Source organism: Aspergillus uvarum (assembly GCF_003184745.1).
Source record: "Aspergillus uvarum CBS 121591 unplaced genomic scaffold BO82scaffold_43, whole genome shotgun sequence".
Taxonomy (NCBI): Eukaryota; Fungi; Ascomycota; class Eurotiomycetes; order Eurotiales; family Aspergillaceae; genus Aspergillus; species Aspergillus uvarum.
The window spans coordinates 120,766-135,433 of record NW_020291340.1 but is presented as its reverse complement, the minus strand read 5'-3'; the positions used below and the strand labels follow the sequence as shown (position 1 = coordinate 135,433).

Below are 14,668 nucleotides of genomic sequence, written 5' to 3'. Positions count from 1 at the left end.
TTTCTACCTAAGAAATCGCCTGCCCGCATCGCTCAAGTCGCTTGTCGCTTCCTTGCAGCTAGACCAGTCCCGCTTCGTGCAACCGCCTGAGTGAGTTCGTCCCCTAATTCTACACCTCAGTTCTCCCTACGTGTATGAACCCGGGCGGCTTCAAGCTTTGTTTCTGGTCGCAAGCTATCGTCAAGACTGCGGTTGGTCACAGCCGGTGCCCCCGCTGCTCCTGCACGTGCTCTATCTGTCGAAGTGGACGGTGTCTGAAGACCGAGGTTGCGATGCCATAATGTCGTCTGTACGAAGTGGACAGAATGTTACTCCGAGGAGCAGCGAGCTCTGGTCGCCTTTCACAGAGCTATTAAGACCCGTCACTGACCGGGAAGCACAGAAATCTAAAGGCTCCTTCCCATAACTACTACCTCCGTTACCTACCGCCCACCATGCCGATGGACGCGAAGGAGATCGAACTCAAGGCCAAGGCTCTGACCAAGGCGGCCACCCAGAACGAGCCGCCCGCCAACATCGTCGCCCTGCTCAAGGAACTACAACAAGGCGTGCGAGCGACGGAGGATCTGCTGCGGTCGACGCGCGTGGGTATCATCGTCAACAAGTTCAAGCAGCACAAGGCGCCGGAGGTGGCGCGCCTGTCGAGCGAGATCGTATCGAAGTGGCGCAACGAGGTCAACAAGCAGAAGGCGGGCGCATCGCCGGGCCCCAGCCAGCGCTCGAGCAGCTCGCCGCGGCCGACCCCGAACGGCACCGCCGCCTCGACGCCCTCGGATAAGGCCTCGAAGCTGTCCGTGCCGCCGGACAAGCGCACGTGGAAGGCCGACGGGGTGGACGTGAATCAGACCTCGAACCGGATCCGCGACAGCTGCATCGGCCTGATGTATGACGGGCTGTGCTTCAACGCGACGGAGGCGCCGCGAACGGTGCTGGCCAAGGCCTCGACCGTGGAGGCGGCGGCGTTCAGCGCCTACGGGCCGGAGACCAAGGAGCAGTACCGCACCAAGATCCGCAGCCTGTACCAGAACCTGAAGAACAAGTCGAACCCGATGCTGCGCGTGCGGGTCCTGAGCGGGGAGGTCACGGCGGAGCACTTCGTCAAGATGACGCACGACGAGCTGCGGTCGGCGGAGCAGCAGGAACGCGACCGCAAGATCCAGAAGGAGAACATGGACAAGGCGATGGTGGCGCAGGCGGAGCGCAGCATCAGTACCAGCCTGCAATGTGGAAAGTGTGGCCAGCGCAAGGTGACCTATACCGAGGCGCAGACGCGCAGTGCCGATGAACCGATGACACTGTTCTGTACTTGTATGAATTGTGGAAAATCATGGCGGCAGTGATTTCGTTCTGTATTTTCTGACTCGGATATTACTTTTTTGTTCTATATCTTATCTGCGACAACGGGGGGCGGCGGCGTGGAGTTATTTTACCTTGGGCTGATCAAAAACATTTCGTCGTTATTGACATCAAGTGACCGCTTATGTCATCGTTCATAACCTGACTGCATAGACTGCACTGGCCATTGCAATCAACGTCATTCACCTTTCATCATTGAGCTGGAACATAAGTATTGACTTGGATTACTTCTGCGTATCTGCTCCGACATCAAATCCAACATTCTTCTTACCAAACTTCAACAGCATTCGAGCCAGGTAATATCAATCAACCCTATACTCCATTCCACCACCTACCAACTTACCGTCTGGAACTCTATACAACCGCATCATCACTCATCCATACAACCACAAACCCAAACCCCTCTACTTCTCCGCCCAACTCAATCCATCCAATCCATCCAACCCAATATGAACAACCTCAACCCCAAAATGCCCCCCCAAGACCCCAAAAAACAATCCCACCTCCTAGAAAGAACCCACACCTTCCTGACGCACCTAACCACCCAAGCCCCACTCACCCCAACCCTCCTCTTCAACTTCTCCAGCGATATCAAAATCCACGAGCACGGGCTACCCTCCCTCGCCCCCTTCCTGGGCAGGGATTACGTCGGCCTGGACGCCGCGCGACGGTATTTCGAGGAGATGGGCGCCCGCCTCCGGTACGAGGGGATGCGGTTCGAGGAGGAGGCGGATTGGGTTGTGGATGTTGCGCGGGGCGTCGTGGTGGTGCGTGGGTGGGCAAGGTTTGTGGCGCGGCGGACGGGGCAGGGGTGGGGGGAGGGGTTTGTTTATCGGTTGCGGATTGGGGGGGATTCTTGCGGAAATGAAGGGGATGAGGGGGATGGGCAGGTGAAGGTGAAGGTGAAGGAGTACCTGGTTTGGGCGGATACGGGGGCGGCGTATCTGGCTTTGAGGGGGGAGTTGCATGCGGAGGGACAGGGGGAGGGGCTGGGGCTGGGGCAAGAGTCTTGATTGGGGTTGGGAGGGCTGGAGGGCTGGGTTGGTTGAGAGCGGACGGTTTGAATGCCCGGTGGGAGGGAGGGTTGTGTTTATGATTTGATTTGAAGGGGGAAGTTGATGCACAGGGGTTATAAAAGCGCAGTTTGTGGATTGAGTGCAGAAGTGAGTAATGCTACTACCTATCAGTCCTTGCCGGCGATATCCCAATCAATCCAAGCAATATTGCCCGCCTCGCCCTCCGGCGTCAGGAACACCTTCTCCAACGAATCGTATCGCTTGTACTCCTGTGCATCCAGCAGGACCGCCACCCCGCCCTCCTTCCGGCCCGTGGCATTGAAGCCCGGCCCGTAGGCGCGGTACTCGGCCATCAGCGTCTGGTTGGCCGCCCACCGGTCCTCCCAGTTGATGTAGCCGGACGGCTCAATGCTGCCGTCCTCGTAGCTGTTCACAAAGATGGACCGGTGCAGCGAGTTCCACGGCCGGCCGAGCGCACATTGGCCCTTGATCTCCGACACCAGGGACGAGTTGGCGGCGTTGACGGTCGAGTCGACAATGTACACGCCGTAGTTGTTCTCGAACGTCGTGTTCGTGCCCTTCCACGCCGTGATGCCGCCGCCGCATGATCTCAGAAGAATGGAGGACGATTGGATCCAGGCCGTGCCAAAACCATACAGGAAGTCGGTTTGGCCGGCAATGACGGATTTGTGGAAGTAGGCGTTGCCGAGTTTGCCAATGTAGACCTGACAGGCAGCGTTAGCGGGAGATTTCAATTGGAATGAGGGGCATGAACGTACGGTGTCCTGGTAGGAGTAGAAGCCAGAGTAGTAGAAGCCTCCGTTGGCACGGCTGAAGCTGATCGCATGGGCAGGCCCATCGCTGTACTCGGCCCACAGGTTGCGAAAGTCGATGTTGTACACTCGGAAGTCGGTGTTGCCAAACGGCGTGTCCGCGGGAACAGCATACCCTGTGGTACCCGACCCGGTCAGACTGGCGTCCAGGGTGGGCGAGACGATCAACACGCTAGAGTAGACGTTGTCCACCGACTGGCCGGTGTTGTCCTGGTTGGCAGCAGCCCAGGTGATGGTGACGCGGTTGCGAGTAGGATCAGTAAGAGCGCTGCGATCGGGTTGCTGGCCGAGCAGAGTGACAGGGCCCGGGCGCGTCAGGTTGAGTTGCTCATGGTAGGTTCCTGCAAGCACCAGAATGGTGTGGGAGGAGTTGTCGTTGGGCAGGGAGGCAAACGCAGCCTGGATAGACTTGAATTGAGCGGCGGGGTGCGACGAGTTGGACACGATGATCGTGCCCTCAGGGCATTTCAGACTCGTCTGGCATGTCTCACGAGTGGCTGTCGAGAGACGCGGCTGGAGCGCAGCCGAGTGCACAAGCAGAACGTGCAGAAGAAGCAGAAGACCACGATAGAGAAGCATCTTGACTGTGGGTGCTATCCCTGGACTCGCTGACCCGGGAGTCCTCTTCACCGCATCTTATATGCGGAGGCGCAAATCCGGGGTTATAGAAGAACGGGCGCTGTCAAGCTTCGGCGCCGGCTCTACCCCAGAGCACGGCTGGGGAAACCGGAGAAATCAGTCTGGGGACGGAGAATTGGATTCCGCCTGTGAGGGTGACCTGGAGATGGCGGCAGGAGAGTCGAGCATTGCGGTTGGTGGATGAGGTAGTTGGCCGAGTAGCGTGCAGAACAACAAGATTAAGTCAATTGAAAATGAGCTCATGCGTGCACAAAGTCAGTATCGGACATCGGTCTTTGCGGGAGAATCCTTAAGAGTGAGGGGAAACACGGCCTATACATTGCGGGGTTATAGCCTCATCAGGCAATGGTCGATTGCCCAGGAGCAGTCGCAATCAAGGTGATACGTCGTGGAGAATTGCTCTTTTCAGTTCAACGACAAGAAGGGGGGCTTTCTGGCAGTCGTCGCATTGTTCTGCTTTGGATTCTCGAAGACCAGCACTCTTGTGGGTAGCTCTTGGTCGACAGCTCACGCTCACCAGAACCGCATCAATCCATGGCCAATATCTGTTATGCCAGGTCGCTATGATCGAGTGCGAGTGCAGTCGCAGTCAGACTCAATAAGACCGACGGTAGCAGTGGGAAGTGGCCACTGCTTTTGCATGAAGTGTCGTGATATGGATGGAGGTAATGCCTATCCGAACTGGAAGCAGAGAGTGTGTGTGGTGTTGTAAAGTTGTGCAATGGGGATTTGAAGAAGTCAAAACAATCAATTTCAGCCTAAGGCACCCAGAACGTCAGCTGGTGGTAATGTGACTGCCAGCCAGAAGCCTCACCATCTCTCATCAGCACAATTGCATTATTTCATGACACTGATGCTACACTTTGAGTCTCTACCCTTCCCTTATTTGAACACACTTGCAGGCTCGATTCCGGACGAAGAAGCGACGACCTTGAAACAGCATCAAGATGGTGCACCCAAACCTCGTAGAAGTCGACACCCTCGAGGCTGTCCTCCTAGTTGACAATGACCTCGACCCGATGTCGACCATTGCGCCCGATACAGTTCAGGTCTCAGGCCTCATGCGTACGCTAGCCACACAATCCCCGCACAAGATCTCGGATCGCGAGGATGCACACAAGGAGCTCCACATGGAAGATATTTGCTGTGCCGCGCATGGCTTGTCCATTCTTGTGGTATGTTTGACGTCTCTTTCATGATAACCTAGATCCACAGAGAATTGAAACCGACTGACCTCGCAACAGAAAGCGACTAAGGACGGCAAAAGTCATACTCTGCTCTTTGACGCGGGACCCGAAGGTAGCGTGTGGGAGCGCAACGTCAAGAGACTACGACAAGACTTGTCTTCCGTGGAGTTGATCCAGTTATCGCACTGGCATCGAGATCACTCGGGTATGAAGATCTCTCCGACGATCGAGCACAGAGTTGCTAACGGTGTCAGGGGGCTTGACCCGAGCTATCCAGATGATCACAGAGGCTCGACAAGCACATAGCACTCCAGGCGAACTGATCATCGACCTGCATCCAGATCGTCCAGATTACCGAGGCATGGCTATCGGGGACGATATCATCTCTCTTCAGGCTGATCCGACATTCGAGGAACTGCAAGCAGCGGGCGGGACTATCGACAAGCGAGCTGAAGGACATACAGTGCTCGATGATTACTTCTTCATCTCAGGAGAGATACCCCGGCGGACCTCCTACGAGACGGGTCTGAGGGGCGGTATGCGATTCAGTGCTGAGGAGAACGACTGGTTCTCCGACGAGGTTATCGCTGACGAACGGTTCTTGATGTGTAGCCTAAAAGGTGAGTGCCTTTTCCTTGTGCTTGGGGGCCATATGCTCACTGAACCAGGGAGAGGAATCGTTATGTTTACCGCGTGCAGCCACGCAGGGGTCGTCAACTGTGCACGACATGCGGTTGAAACCCTCGGTGACTCTGTGCCTCTCCATGCGGTTATCGGGGGTTTCCATCTCGCGACTAGCGAGGCAGCACAGACAGAGAGTACCGTCAAGGATCTGAAGAAACTCGATCCGGCGGTTGTTCTGCCTGGACATTGCTCGGGATGGAGGGCCAAATTTGCGATTGAGAGGCATATGCCGGGCGCGCTGGTTCCGTGCTCCGTAGGGATGAGGATCTCGTTCTGATATTACCTACGGGACCTCGGGCTCTGCATGACCTATACGTGCTTTTATCCTTATTTTGTGGATGCTGCCCTAGCTATGAGATATTGGTCCACAAGAAGACGCAGACTCAGGTCAAGCTGTCAGTATATACCATTTCGCTGGGTCAAGTCGGCGCTGCTGTACTATTCCCTAGCCAGGGCAGATACGAAACACAAACCACCAGACACCTATCAATACCATCAGACCCCCAGAACCATCCATCTAGACTTCGATCTCACTCTACAAAGAGCCCAATATACCCACCGACAGTTCCCACCGACAGAGGAGAGAGTCATCGATCACATGATATCATACTCGGCATGGCATATCATGCTATCCAATTAAGCTGTAAACCATTCCTTCCCAAAACAGCACTCCCAGTTGACCAGTGGATCTAATCTAATCGTCTGTGGTGAACAGAACTCTATACTGCACGAAGAGCCATAAAGCAAACCCTTCCTCCCTCCTCCAAAGCTTTCTCGCTCCATAGAAGCCACAAGCTACAAGCTACAGCCTTTCACAGCCACCACACAACCTGCAACGCCAAACTACATCCCCGGAACCAAGCCCACTCTAGGGCGAACCAACTCCAAATCGCAGGATACTCTTCTTAGAACAAGATCAGAAGATCAACCTAGATACAGTAGTATCCTTTGCAACTAACCATGCACATCCCACGCGTAGCCATAATCTGTCCGTAGAGAACATGTTTGTTGACGTTGCAGCCGCGATTCGAGATTGGATACTCAATCAAGGTGTGCATGTTTCGTGATGTAGATAGTGAGAGGGAGGTCCACACACAGTTCATCGCTCGGGATCTTTGTTCCCCCCCCCCCAATGTCCTGGCATCGGCATCCATACGCCGAAGGCAGATGGCTTATCGCACCTCCCTCGACCGGCCTAGTCGTCTATAGTTTATACTCTACAGATCTCGGCCGAGAAGGTGAGCAGGCACCTGAGGCGGGAATGACACACACGCACACCAGGTAAAAGGCAAGGAAGAGAAAAGCCGGGCTTGCTGAAAGCCTGAAACCTGGATCCGAGTAACCGCAAACCGTAGTGTACTACTGAAGCAGCTTGGCCACAGAAACATTGGCATTCGCCCCTGGTTGAGATTGCTCCACCGGGCCGAGTGGAGGCTTCATGGCTGGAACAATTAAGCGCAACCGGTGAAGCTCCGAGTTAACGGCCGGGTGGAAGTGGGCAAACGAAGAGGGAGCTCTTGGCTCGGTTGAGACGATTGGCAATCAGGTTGAAAAAAGATTTTTTTTCGAAGGTTGTTGTGCGGAGAAGAGGGAACAGTGGAGGGATTTTAGAAGGTCTACTGGAAAATGGAAAAGTGGAAAAGTGGAAAGAAAAGAAGTATTGAATAGGTGACCCTTGATTGACTAAATTTACCACTATTAATGACATACATACATGTAAAATAGAAGAGAAATTGGCTCTAATAAAAGAGACAACAGGTAATAAGAAAAAAAAAAGTCTATAATACGGGTAAAATGAGCAAGCCGGAGGAGTAGGGTTCCAGCTCATGCATGTATGCGTAGCAAGTGAGAGCCAGCGGGGATGGTATTATGGAGCGCAATCAAGCGTTTACTCCTCCTCCTCAACCTCGGCGCGAGTGCCCAGGACAAAGCGGGACTTGCCGTGCGAGTCCTGCTCGTGCTCGATGGCGAGCTTAGACAGGTGGCCAAGCAGGTTCTCGATCTGGGTGTCGGCGCGGGAGCGGTTCTTGCGACCAAGGTTGTCCAACCAGGGGACAATGGTAAGGAGGTAGTAGACAACGGCAATGATGACGGTAACACCAATGGAGTAGGCCCAGATGACAACGACGGTAACAATGTCGACGTCGCCGTTGACGGAGAAGTCGGCGCTGTCGTGGGGGTGGGTCTGCTCGAAATCGCCGGAGAGCCAGCCGAAGACACAGAAGAGGGTAGCGAGCACATCGACAACGAAGATGGCACCAACCAGCTGCCACGAGGGCCAGGTCTTACCACCACGAGTGACGAAGATAAGCCAGTTCTCGGTAAGAGCAACCTCAAGGAAGAGAATCTCCTGGGGAGAACCGAAGTTCTGGATGATACCACCGTTGTCAAGGAAGAGGGAGGCACGGATGATCCAGGTGGCGGCGGCAAGCAAGATACCGAGAACAACGGAGATGACCCAGATCTTGGGCAACTGCCACTCGACGGGGCGCTGCTCGAAGTGAGCGTTATCGTAGGCGACGGCGATGGTAGCCAAATCAGCGAACAGGGCAATGAAGACAATAAGATCAGCACGCATGGTCTCCTCAATGATGATCATGGAGGTAACGAGGTAGATCTCAAGGTGGAGACAGAGAGCGATACGGTACTGGATGTAAGCCTTCATGCGCTGGAAGATCTGACGGGCAAGCTTGATGGCATCGACGATGGTGCTGAGACCGGGGGCAAGGAAAACGATATCGGCAGCAGCCTGGGCAGCCTCGGTGGAACCCTCGACGGCAATACCACAGTCAGCCTTCTTGAGGGAAGGGGCATCGTTAACACCGTCACCAGTCATGGCAGTCAAGTGACCACGCTGCTGGAGCATCTCGACGACCTGGTACTTGTGCTCGGGGAAGACCTCAGCGAAACCATCAGCCTTCTCAACGAGATCGTGCTGAGCAGAGCCAGCGAGACCACCGTGGATCAGCTTCTCGGAATCGTAGACCTTGGTGCTCAGGGCAAGCATCTTGCAGGTTTCCTTGGCGATAGCAAGAGCATCACCAGTCAACATCTTAACGGACAGACCAAGGTGCTGGGCCTCAGCGATAGTGTGGGCAGTATCCTCACGAGGGGGGTCGAACATGGGGTACATGCCGAGCAATTGCCAGGGCTCACCCTCCTTCTGGACGGCAACACCAAGGGAACGGAAACCACGGCGAGCGAACTCAGCAGCCTTCTCGCGGAACTTGTCAGCCTCATCCTCGGAGCACTGAGACATGGCGAGGATGGCCTTGGGAGCACCCTTGGCGCAGACGTAGCGGACACCGTCGCAGGTACAGATGGTGGTAATGCGCTTGGAGACGGGGTCGAAGGGAGTGTACTTCTCGGTAACCCAGTTGCGGGCGAGAATCTCACGAGCCTTGGGGTAACGGCGGAGGGTCAGGATAGTGACCTTGTCAATGGGGTCCAGGTTCTTGATGTTGTGGTTGGAGGCGATAGCAGCGACAGCCATCATCCAGTTAACATCAACACCCTCGTTGACGTAGGGCTCGCGGATGGAAAGCTGGTTGGCGGTAAGGGTACCAGTCTTGTCAGAGCAAAGGATGTCGACACCAGCAAGGGACTCGATGGCAGTGAGCTTCTGGACGATAGCCTTCTGCTCGGCCAGGTAGGCAGCACCGACAGCGAGGGTAGTGGTAGTGACGACGGGGAGACCGACGGGAACACCGATGATCAGGAGAATCAGGGTGTAGTGGAGAAGGTTGTTGTCGGAGTTCTCAGGAGTAGCGATCTTGAGGTGACGGTAGAAACCACCGATCCAGGCAGCGAGAATCCAGAACATGACGAGAACCAGGAGGGAGGTACCAATGTTGTCCATGACAGCCTTGAAGTGACCCTGGTCCTTAGCACCCTGGACGAGAGCAGCAGTCTTACCGACGAAAGACTGCTTGGCGGTAGCGGTGACGACGGCGTAGGCCTTTCCGCGCTTGCAACCAGTGGTGTAGTAGCAAGTGTCGGCCATGTACTTGTCGACAGCCAGAGACTCACCAGTGATGGCGGACTGGTCAACAGCGATGAGGGAGACACCGGCACGAGCCTCGATGCCACCATCCTCGTCGTCCTCATCCTCCTTCTCCTTGAGAGTGTCATCGCCAACGGTGGCGAGGTACTCCTTGTAGGTCTCGAAGTTCTCGGGCTTGGAGTAGTCGCAGATAAGACGGATATCAGCAGGGACGATGGTACCCTCCTCAACGACGACCTATAGATTTGAATCAGATTAGTTTGCAGCTCGCAAGATGAGCGGAGACTGGAGAGGGGGGGAACCGTACAATATCACCAGCAACCAGTTCACGGGCAAGGATCTCCTGCTCTTGTCCATCACGGATAACAACAGCCTTCATAGCAATATCACCCTTGAGCGAAGCGACGACATCGGCGGCCTGCTTCTCCTGGTACCAACCGACAACAGCGTTAAGCATAAGAATACCAATAATGACACCAAGATCGATCCAGTCACGAAGACCAGCAGCGAGCAGGACAGCAAGTTCCATAACTATGACGCAGACGCGGGTTAGTTTGAGGCCATTGAGACGTCAGCGAACGGAATCGATGGGCGACTCACCATAAAGGATAGGACCACGGAAGTAACCAATGAACTGGACGAAGAAGTTGGTCTTCTCGGTGGTCAACTCGTTCCAACCAGTTCTCTTGCGACGGGCATCGATGTCGCTGGAGCGCAGACCGGCGCGCATGTCGGTCTCGAGCCAGTCATCGGGGCAGACGAAGCCATCCTCAGCACCATCGGCCTTCTTCTTGAAGAGAGAGAATCCCTTCTTCTTGTCCTTGCCGGTGCTGAGGGCACCAGCGCTGGAGGTCGAACCACGGCGCTTGCCCTGGGCAGTCGAGATGTAACGGTTCAAAGCAGCATATTCCTCAAGACCTTCACCACCGTTGTTGCGAGAATGGTCACCATTCTCCACGTCGGGAGCATAGGAGATTCTCCGCTCCGCCATTGTTGCTTCTCGGCTCACACAGCCTAGGGACCCAACGATATGAGCAGATGCAAACGAGGAATGACAGGGATGGCAAGAGTCGGATGATCCTATAGAGAAGAAAGAGAAGAGAGGGGGATGGAAGGGAGGGAGAATGTACTCTTTAATATTCTGGGGGAGGGTGGGCTTGCGATTGCACGGGACCAGGACAAACACGTCTTGTTCTCTAAGCTCCAACGGGCGGGCGACCTTCCCTGTGCGTAAGCCCACTTTTTTTTTCTTTTTTTTTTTTTTTTTGCCTTTGCCTTCCTAGATTTTTCCAAATTTTGTCGATTATTTTCCCGGTTCCGTTTTTGTACTAAGTAATTTTATTCTTTTTGTTATTTTAATTTTTTATTTCTTTGCCTTTCATTTTAATTTTTCTTTACCCTTTTGAATTTAGCCTTCTTGGTTCTAGTCCTTGGCCGGGAACAGCAGCCACTAAGACTGCACACTACGAAGACTACTGAGTTGATTGAAAGTTCGCTGTCCCTGGTAAGGTAAGGTTTTTCCCAACTGGGTCTCTCTCCAATTTCGCCTCACACTCACTCACTTTCCACGCTTAATGGCACGCATCGGTAAGAAGTTGAATGCCGACCGAGGTCAATTCGTTGAAAACTTAGCCTACTCAGTCAGTCAGTACCAGTACCCAGTACTCAGTACCAGTACCGGTACCAAGTAGTGCCCGTCTCTTCCATTACCCTCTCTAGCCTTCTTTTTCTTCTGCACTTCCTTCCCCAGTACCAATTGCCAGTACCAGTGGGGAATCAAGTTTGCCCCTTCGAGTCTAGTCCTGGGCGATAGAAACAAAAACTCTGACCTTTACGCCCGTCGTCTTTTATCTCTCACGCACGCACTCTGTCTCTCTGTGTGTGTCTGACCGGCAGACCTGTGCCGAGTTTGCCTCCACCCTCCCACTGTTCCTATCGCTTCATCCCAGCTTACGTGAAGTCCGAGGGGATGCCCAGTGGGTGAAAAGTAAACTCATCTCGGGCTTACCGTCCTAATACCACCCGAACGTCTCATTATCCCGCGCTTCCCATACATTTTACTGGGGTCATTTGGTATGCATATAGTAATAATACTGTCGTATCCAAGGTCGGCCTCGCAGGTACAGACGCGGGCGTAGTAGGATGTGCTTCCCATTGGGCTGGGGTGCGTGGACAGAACAACGCACACTGCACACTCAGCACACAACAAGAAAAAGGAAATTCTGTATGGTACGGGCTGTACCGACAGGAACCACCCTCTCACGCAGCCAGCCCTTCTTGCCGCGTGCGGGTTGTTCGTTCTGTACAGTACATAGTGGTAGTAGTAGTAGTAGTAGTAGTAGTAGTAGTGATCCGTCCGTAGTGTGGCCCTCGTTAATTTTCCCTCTCTTTCTTGTTGGCTTGTCTTTGCTGTTCCCATCTCTACTACGGAGTACTGTCTCTGCGTATGTTTCTCGCTTTTTACTATGCGCGATTTTCTCTCTCGTCTCTTCTCTCTCTAGTCCTCCTCAGTCCGTCACCAGTCAAGGACTAGAGGGGAAACCGCACACGTTTGATGATGGTAATAATTATCATCTCATCGAAATGCTATCTCCTAGGAGCTTACTACTTGCTGGACTACGGTGTATAGTATCAACTGCAATCAGCGTTATGATTGGCATTCACCCTTGAATGTAATAATTAGACCCAATGTACATCCCTCTCTCCCTATGCTCTTTTGTGCAGGCCCATGACATCGGGACAAGAAGGGCTCCATAGTCCTGTCGTTCCCTTGCAGCAGGGGATGAAAGTGAAGGACAGAGACATACAGAGAGAGAGAGTGTGTGTGTGTGTGTATGTGGATGTGCTGTGAAGAGGAACAAGAAACATACAAAACAAACAACCCGAGACAGCCAGAAAAGCTACAGGAAATGCCCCGAGGGGCTTCTTACTTTACTACGTATACTCATACTACTGTAACCACGCTACAGCTGGAAATACCTCCTCCTTCTCCCTCGTCCATTTCTGGATGGCCCTCGAAATACCACGGCACCATACACTGCAGTGACTGCACTCGCTCAGGGCCGTCCTACCCGATCTTGGGGGACCACGAGCTGAAGCCAAACGGGGAACGCAAGGGGGGGCGGTTCCAAGAACTCAGACGATACCAATTCCGGCCATGCAGGGCCAAAACAGCCCAAACAATTTACGGTCCGTGAGCTCTGCCTTCGACGATGATGATGCTCATCTCCCTCCCACTTATCATGGGCCCCCCGATGAAATTAGATTGACATCATCATGGACAAGTTTGATGGACAATGGTCCCATACCAATGATCCCGCCTGTCCGGCACTCGTTCCTCATCACCGTCTTCTTCTTCTTCTGACATCGTCGTTCGTGATGTTTCCGGGGGAGACGAAAGGAGGGCCGGCCCAGGTTTGATGATGAAGGCGGAATTGAGTGTCAGGGACAACCACGATTCGAGTAATGCACACCCACCGACAACACATGGAGACGGGATTGCATCTCATGTCGACCAACCCATAACTTATCGTTATGTCATCGGGATTAACATTAACTATGCTCGGCCCATCATTCGTTATCAATGGCTATTACAAGTTTGAATCACCTCGCGTTATCTTCCGACTACGCACCAGTCAGACTTGTCCCCACGCCTCCCCTTCTCCAGGGCTAGTTAGTGTTAGTCTACCTATCGAGTCCACCATCCCACAATCGGCTTTTCCGCTTCCTTCAAGAACGGAGAAGATGCGTACAGCAGCAGGTTTTCTCGTCTCGGCTCCATTCACACATACTACTCTCACACCCTACCGTAGACAGTTAGAGATCCCTCACGCACGCCAACATGAGAAATGGAAGGCGATCGGCCACCAAGCTGCCTTCCTTTCCCTCATCCAACCTAATAATTATGAGTGTGTGTGTCGATTGGAGCGTCTGGCTCTCTCTCTCCACTGCATCTCTAAATTGGCATAACCTCGAACTGCCAATCGTATCCTGCCCGCCCTGATTGAGTTTCATGCAATTCCTTCTTGGTCGTGGGGATGGGGGGGGGAACTCGGGACCCGACCCCATCGTCATCTTGACATGCTAATGGCTGAGAAGGTCGGGATACGACTCCGCCCGACCTTCTCTAATTATGAGTATGAGCACTAGAGTATCAATGTAGCTTTGTAGCTCTGAACTCAGCTGTGTAGCTATTAATATGTACTTCCTACTATAATCACTACCATCGAGACACCACTGTCGTCATCACAATAGTCTTTCTACGGTGCTCTCGATATTATGAGGTACTGTATTTACGTAGCAGTCTAGTAGCGGAGAGATGATGCCGCCGTCGACCTCACGATCTGACTAGTACGGAGACGAGAACCCGAATCTCTTTCCAATCCCTCAGATCCCTCAGACAAAGAATGAGCGCAGATAGCATTGGTACTGGTCAAATCGGTAGACTACGGGATAGTGAAACTAGGCCATTGTCCATTATCATTGCAATCGTCATTTTTGGTCACCCGGTGACTACATACATCATTGTTGTCGCGTGCATTGGATACAGACTGCACCCGCACTGGACTACATTGACCTACATACAGTGTGTGTATTCTTTTGTGATTATCTGATAGACCTCATTCCAGATTACCGATCGAACACCGGCAAGCTGCCGCCCTCGGCGCAGAGGTAGATAGATGTGCTAGCAGTGTATCTCATTTGCAGTGCTGGTCCGCTATTTCTCTTTTGGGACTTTTGTCCTGATCTCGTACGACGCCCACCTGGTTGACAGGTTGTCTCTCGATTGGAGCACAGAACAGAGCAGAACATGCATGCATGACCACGACTTGCCTTTTATCGTCACGGTCTAGATAGTGTAGCTGATATGTGATGGATGTTAAGTGATGGAAAGAGAACGAAGCCCGGTCCAGCCAGCCAAAAACCCCCGGTCTTGGCCCAGCAGTATAC

At 53.5% G+C, this 14,668-nt stretch overlaps 7 protein-coding genes across 7 annotated transcripts; 4 read left to right on the top strand and 3 right to left on the bottom strand.

Moving 5' to 3' along the window:
* Positions 1-434: 434 nt before the first annotated feature.
* On the top strand, positions 435-1,340 carry BO82DRAFT_288091 (transcription elongation factor DST1; the record flags this gene model as incomplete). Its single annotated transcript, XM_025631609.1, has 1 exon — positions 435-1,340. One exon carries the CDS (start codon positions 435-437, stop codon positions 1,338-1,340), a length of 906 nt encoding a protein of 301 aa, XP_025489913.1.
* Positions 1,341-1,558: 218 nt separating this feature from the next.
* On the top strand, positions 1,559-2,324 carry BO82DRAFT_314473 (uncharacterized protein; the record flags this gene model as incomplete). Its single annotated transcript, XM_025632511.1, has 1 exon — positions 1,559-2,324. A coding segment is annotated over exon 1 (519 nt), but the record flags the coding sequence as incomplete, so codon positions are not given.
* A 215-nt stretch (positions 2,325-2,539) lies between these two features.
* Positions 2,540-3,784, bottom strand: BO82DRAFT_288086 (putative pectin methylesterase; the record flags this gene model as incomplete). Its single annotated transcript, XM_025631608.1, has 2 exons — positions 2,540-3,097; positions 3,152-3,784. 2 exons carry the CDS (start codon positions 3,782-3,784, stop codon positions 2,540-2,542), a joined length of 1,191 nt encoding a protein of 396 aa, XP_025489911.1.
* A 905-nt stretch (positions 3,785-4,689) lies between these two features.
* BO82DRAFT_384907 (MBL fold metallo-hydrolase) lies at positions 4,690-6,095 on the top strand. The gene is made up of 4 exons (XM_025638135.1): positions 4,690-5,019; positions 5,089-5,236; positions 5,286-5,651; positions 5,700-6,095. The coding sequence occupies exons 1-4, from the start codon at positions 4,792-4,794 to the stop codon at positions 5,990-5,992; spliced, it is 1,035 nt and encodes a 344-aa protein (XP_025489910.1). The 5' UTR covers positions 4,690-4,791; the 3' UTR covers positions 5,993-6,095.
* Positions 6,096-7,013: 918 nt separating this feature from the next.
* On the bottom strand, positions 7,014-7,688 carry BO82DRAFT_126127 (uncharacterized protein). Its single transcript, XM_025629935.1, has one exon. The coding sequence runs from the start codon at positions 7,541-7,543 to the stop codon at positions 7,193-7,195; it is 351 nt and encodes a 116-aa protein (XP_025489909.1). The 5' UTR covers positions 7,544-7,688; the 3' UTR covers positions 7,014-7,192.
* On the bottom strand, positions 7,386-10,788 carry BO82DRAFT_314463 (plasma-membrane proton-e). Its single transcript, XM_025632510.1, has 3 exons — positions 10,319-10,788; positions 10,026-10,249; positions 7,386-9,955 (listed from the first exon to the last, which is right to left on the bottom strand). The coding sequence occupies exons 1-3, from the start codon at positions 10,707-10,709 to the stop codon at positions 7,604-7,606; spliced, it is 2,967 nt and encodes a 988-aa protein (XP_025489908.1). The 5' UTR covers positions 10,710-10,788; the 3' UTR covers positions 7,386-7,603.
* A 1,883-nt stretch (positions 10,789-12,671) lies between these two features.
* On the top strand, positions 12,672-13,302 carry BO82DRAFT_356132 (uncharacterized protein). The gene has a single exon (XM_025635638.1). The coding sequence runs from the start codon at positions 12,876-12,878 to the stop codon at positions 13,080-13,082; it is 207 nt and encodes a 68-aa protein (XP_025489907.1). The 5' UTR covers positions 12,672-12,875; the 3' UTR covers positions 13,083-13,302.
* The last annotated feature ends 1,366 nt before the right edge of the window (positions 13,303-14,668 follow it).

Bases quoted from the DNA above. Each gene is read 5' to 3' on its own strand.
- BO82DRAFT_126127 (XM_025629935.1), bottom strand. From the start codon at position 7,543: ATGAGCTGGAACCCTACTCCTCCGGCTTGCTCATTTTACCCGTATTAT.
- BO82DRAFT_356132 (XM_025635638.1), top strand. From the start codon at position 12,876: ATGCAGGGCCAAAACAGCCCAAACAATTTACGGTCCGTGAGCTCTGCC.
- BO82DRAFT_314463 (XM_025632510.1), bottom strand. From the start codon at position 10,709: ATGGCGGAGCGGAGAATCTCCTATGCTCCCGACGTGGAGAATGGTGAC. The intron at 10,250-10,318 runs GTGAGTCGCCCA...TCTGCGTCATAG, and splicing joins CCGTGGTCCTATCCTTTATG to TTATGGAACTTGCTGTCCTG. The intron at 9,956-10,025 runs GTACGGTTCCCC...TCAAATCTATAG, and splicing joins AACTGGTTGCTGGTGATATT to GTCGTCGTTGAGGAGGGTAC.
- BO82DRAFT_384907 (XM_025638135.1), top strand. From the start codon at position 4,792: ATGGTGCACCCAAACCTCGTAGAAGTCGACACCCTCGAGGCTGTCCTC. The intron at 5,020-5,088 runs GTATGTTTGACG...ACCTCGCAACAG, and splicing joins ATGGCTTGTCCATTCTTGTG to AAAGCGACTAAGGACGGCAA. The intron at 5,237-5,285 runs GTATGAAGATCT...TAACGGTGTCAG, and splicing joins CTGGCATCGAGATCACTCGG to GGGGCTTGACCCGAGCTATC.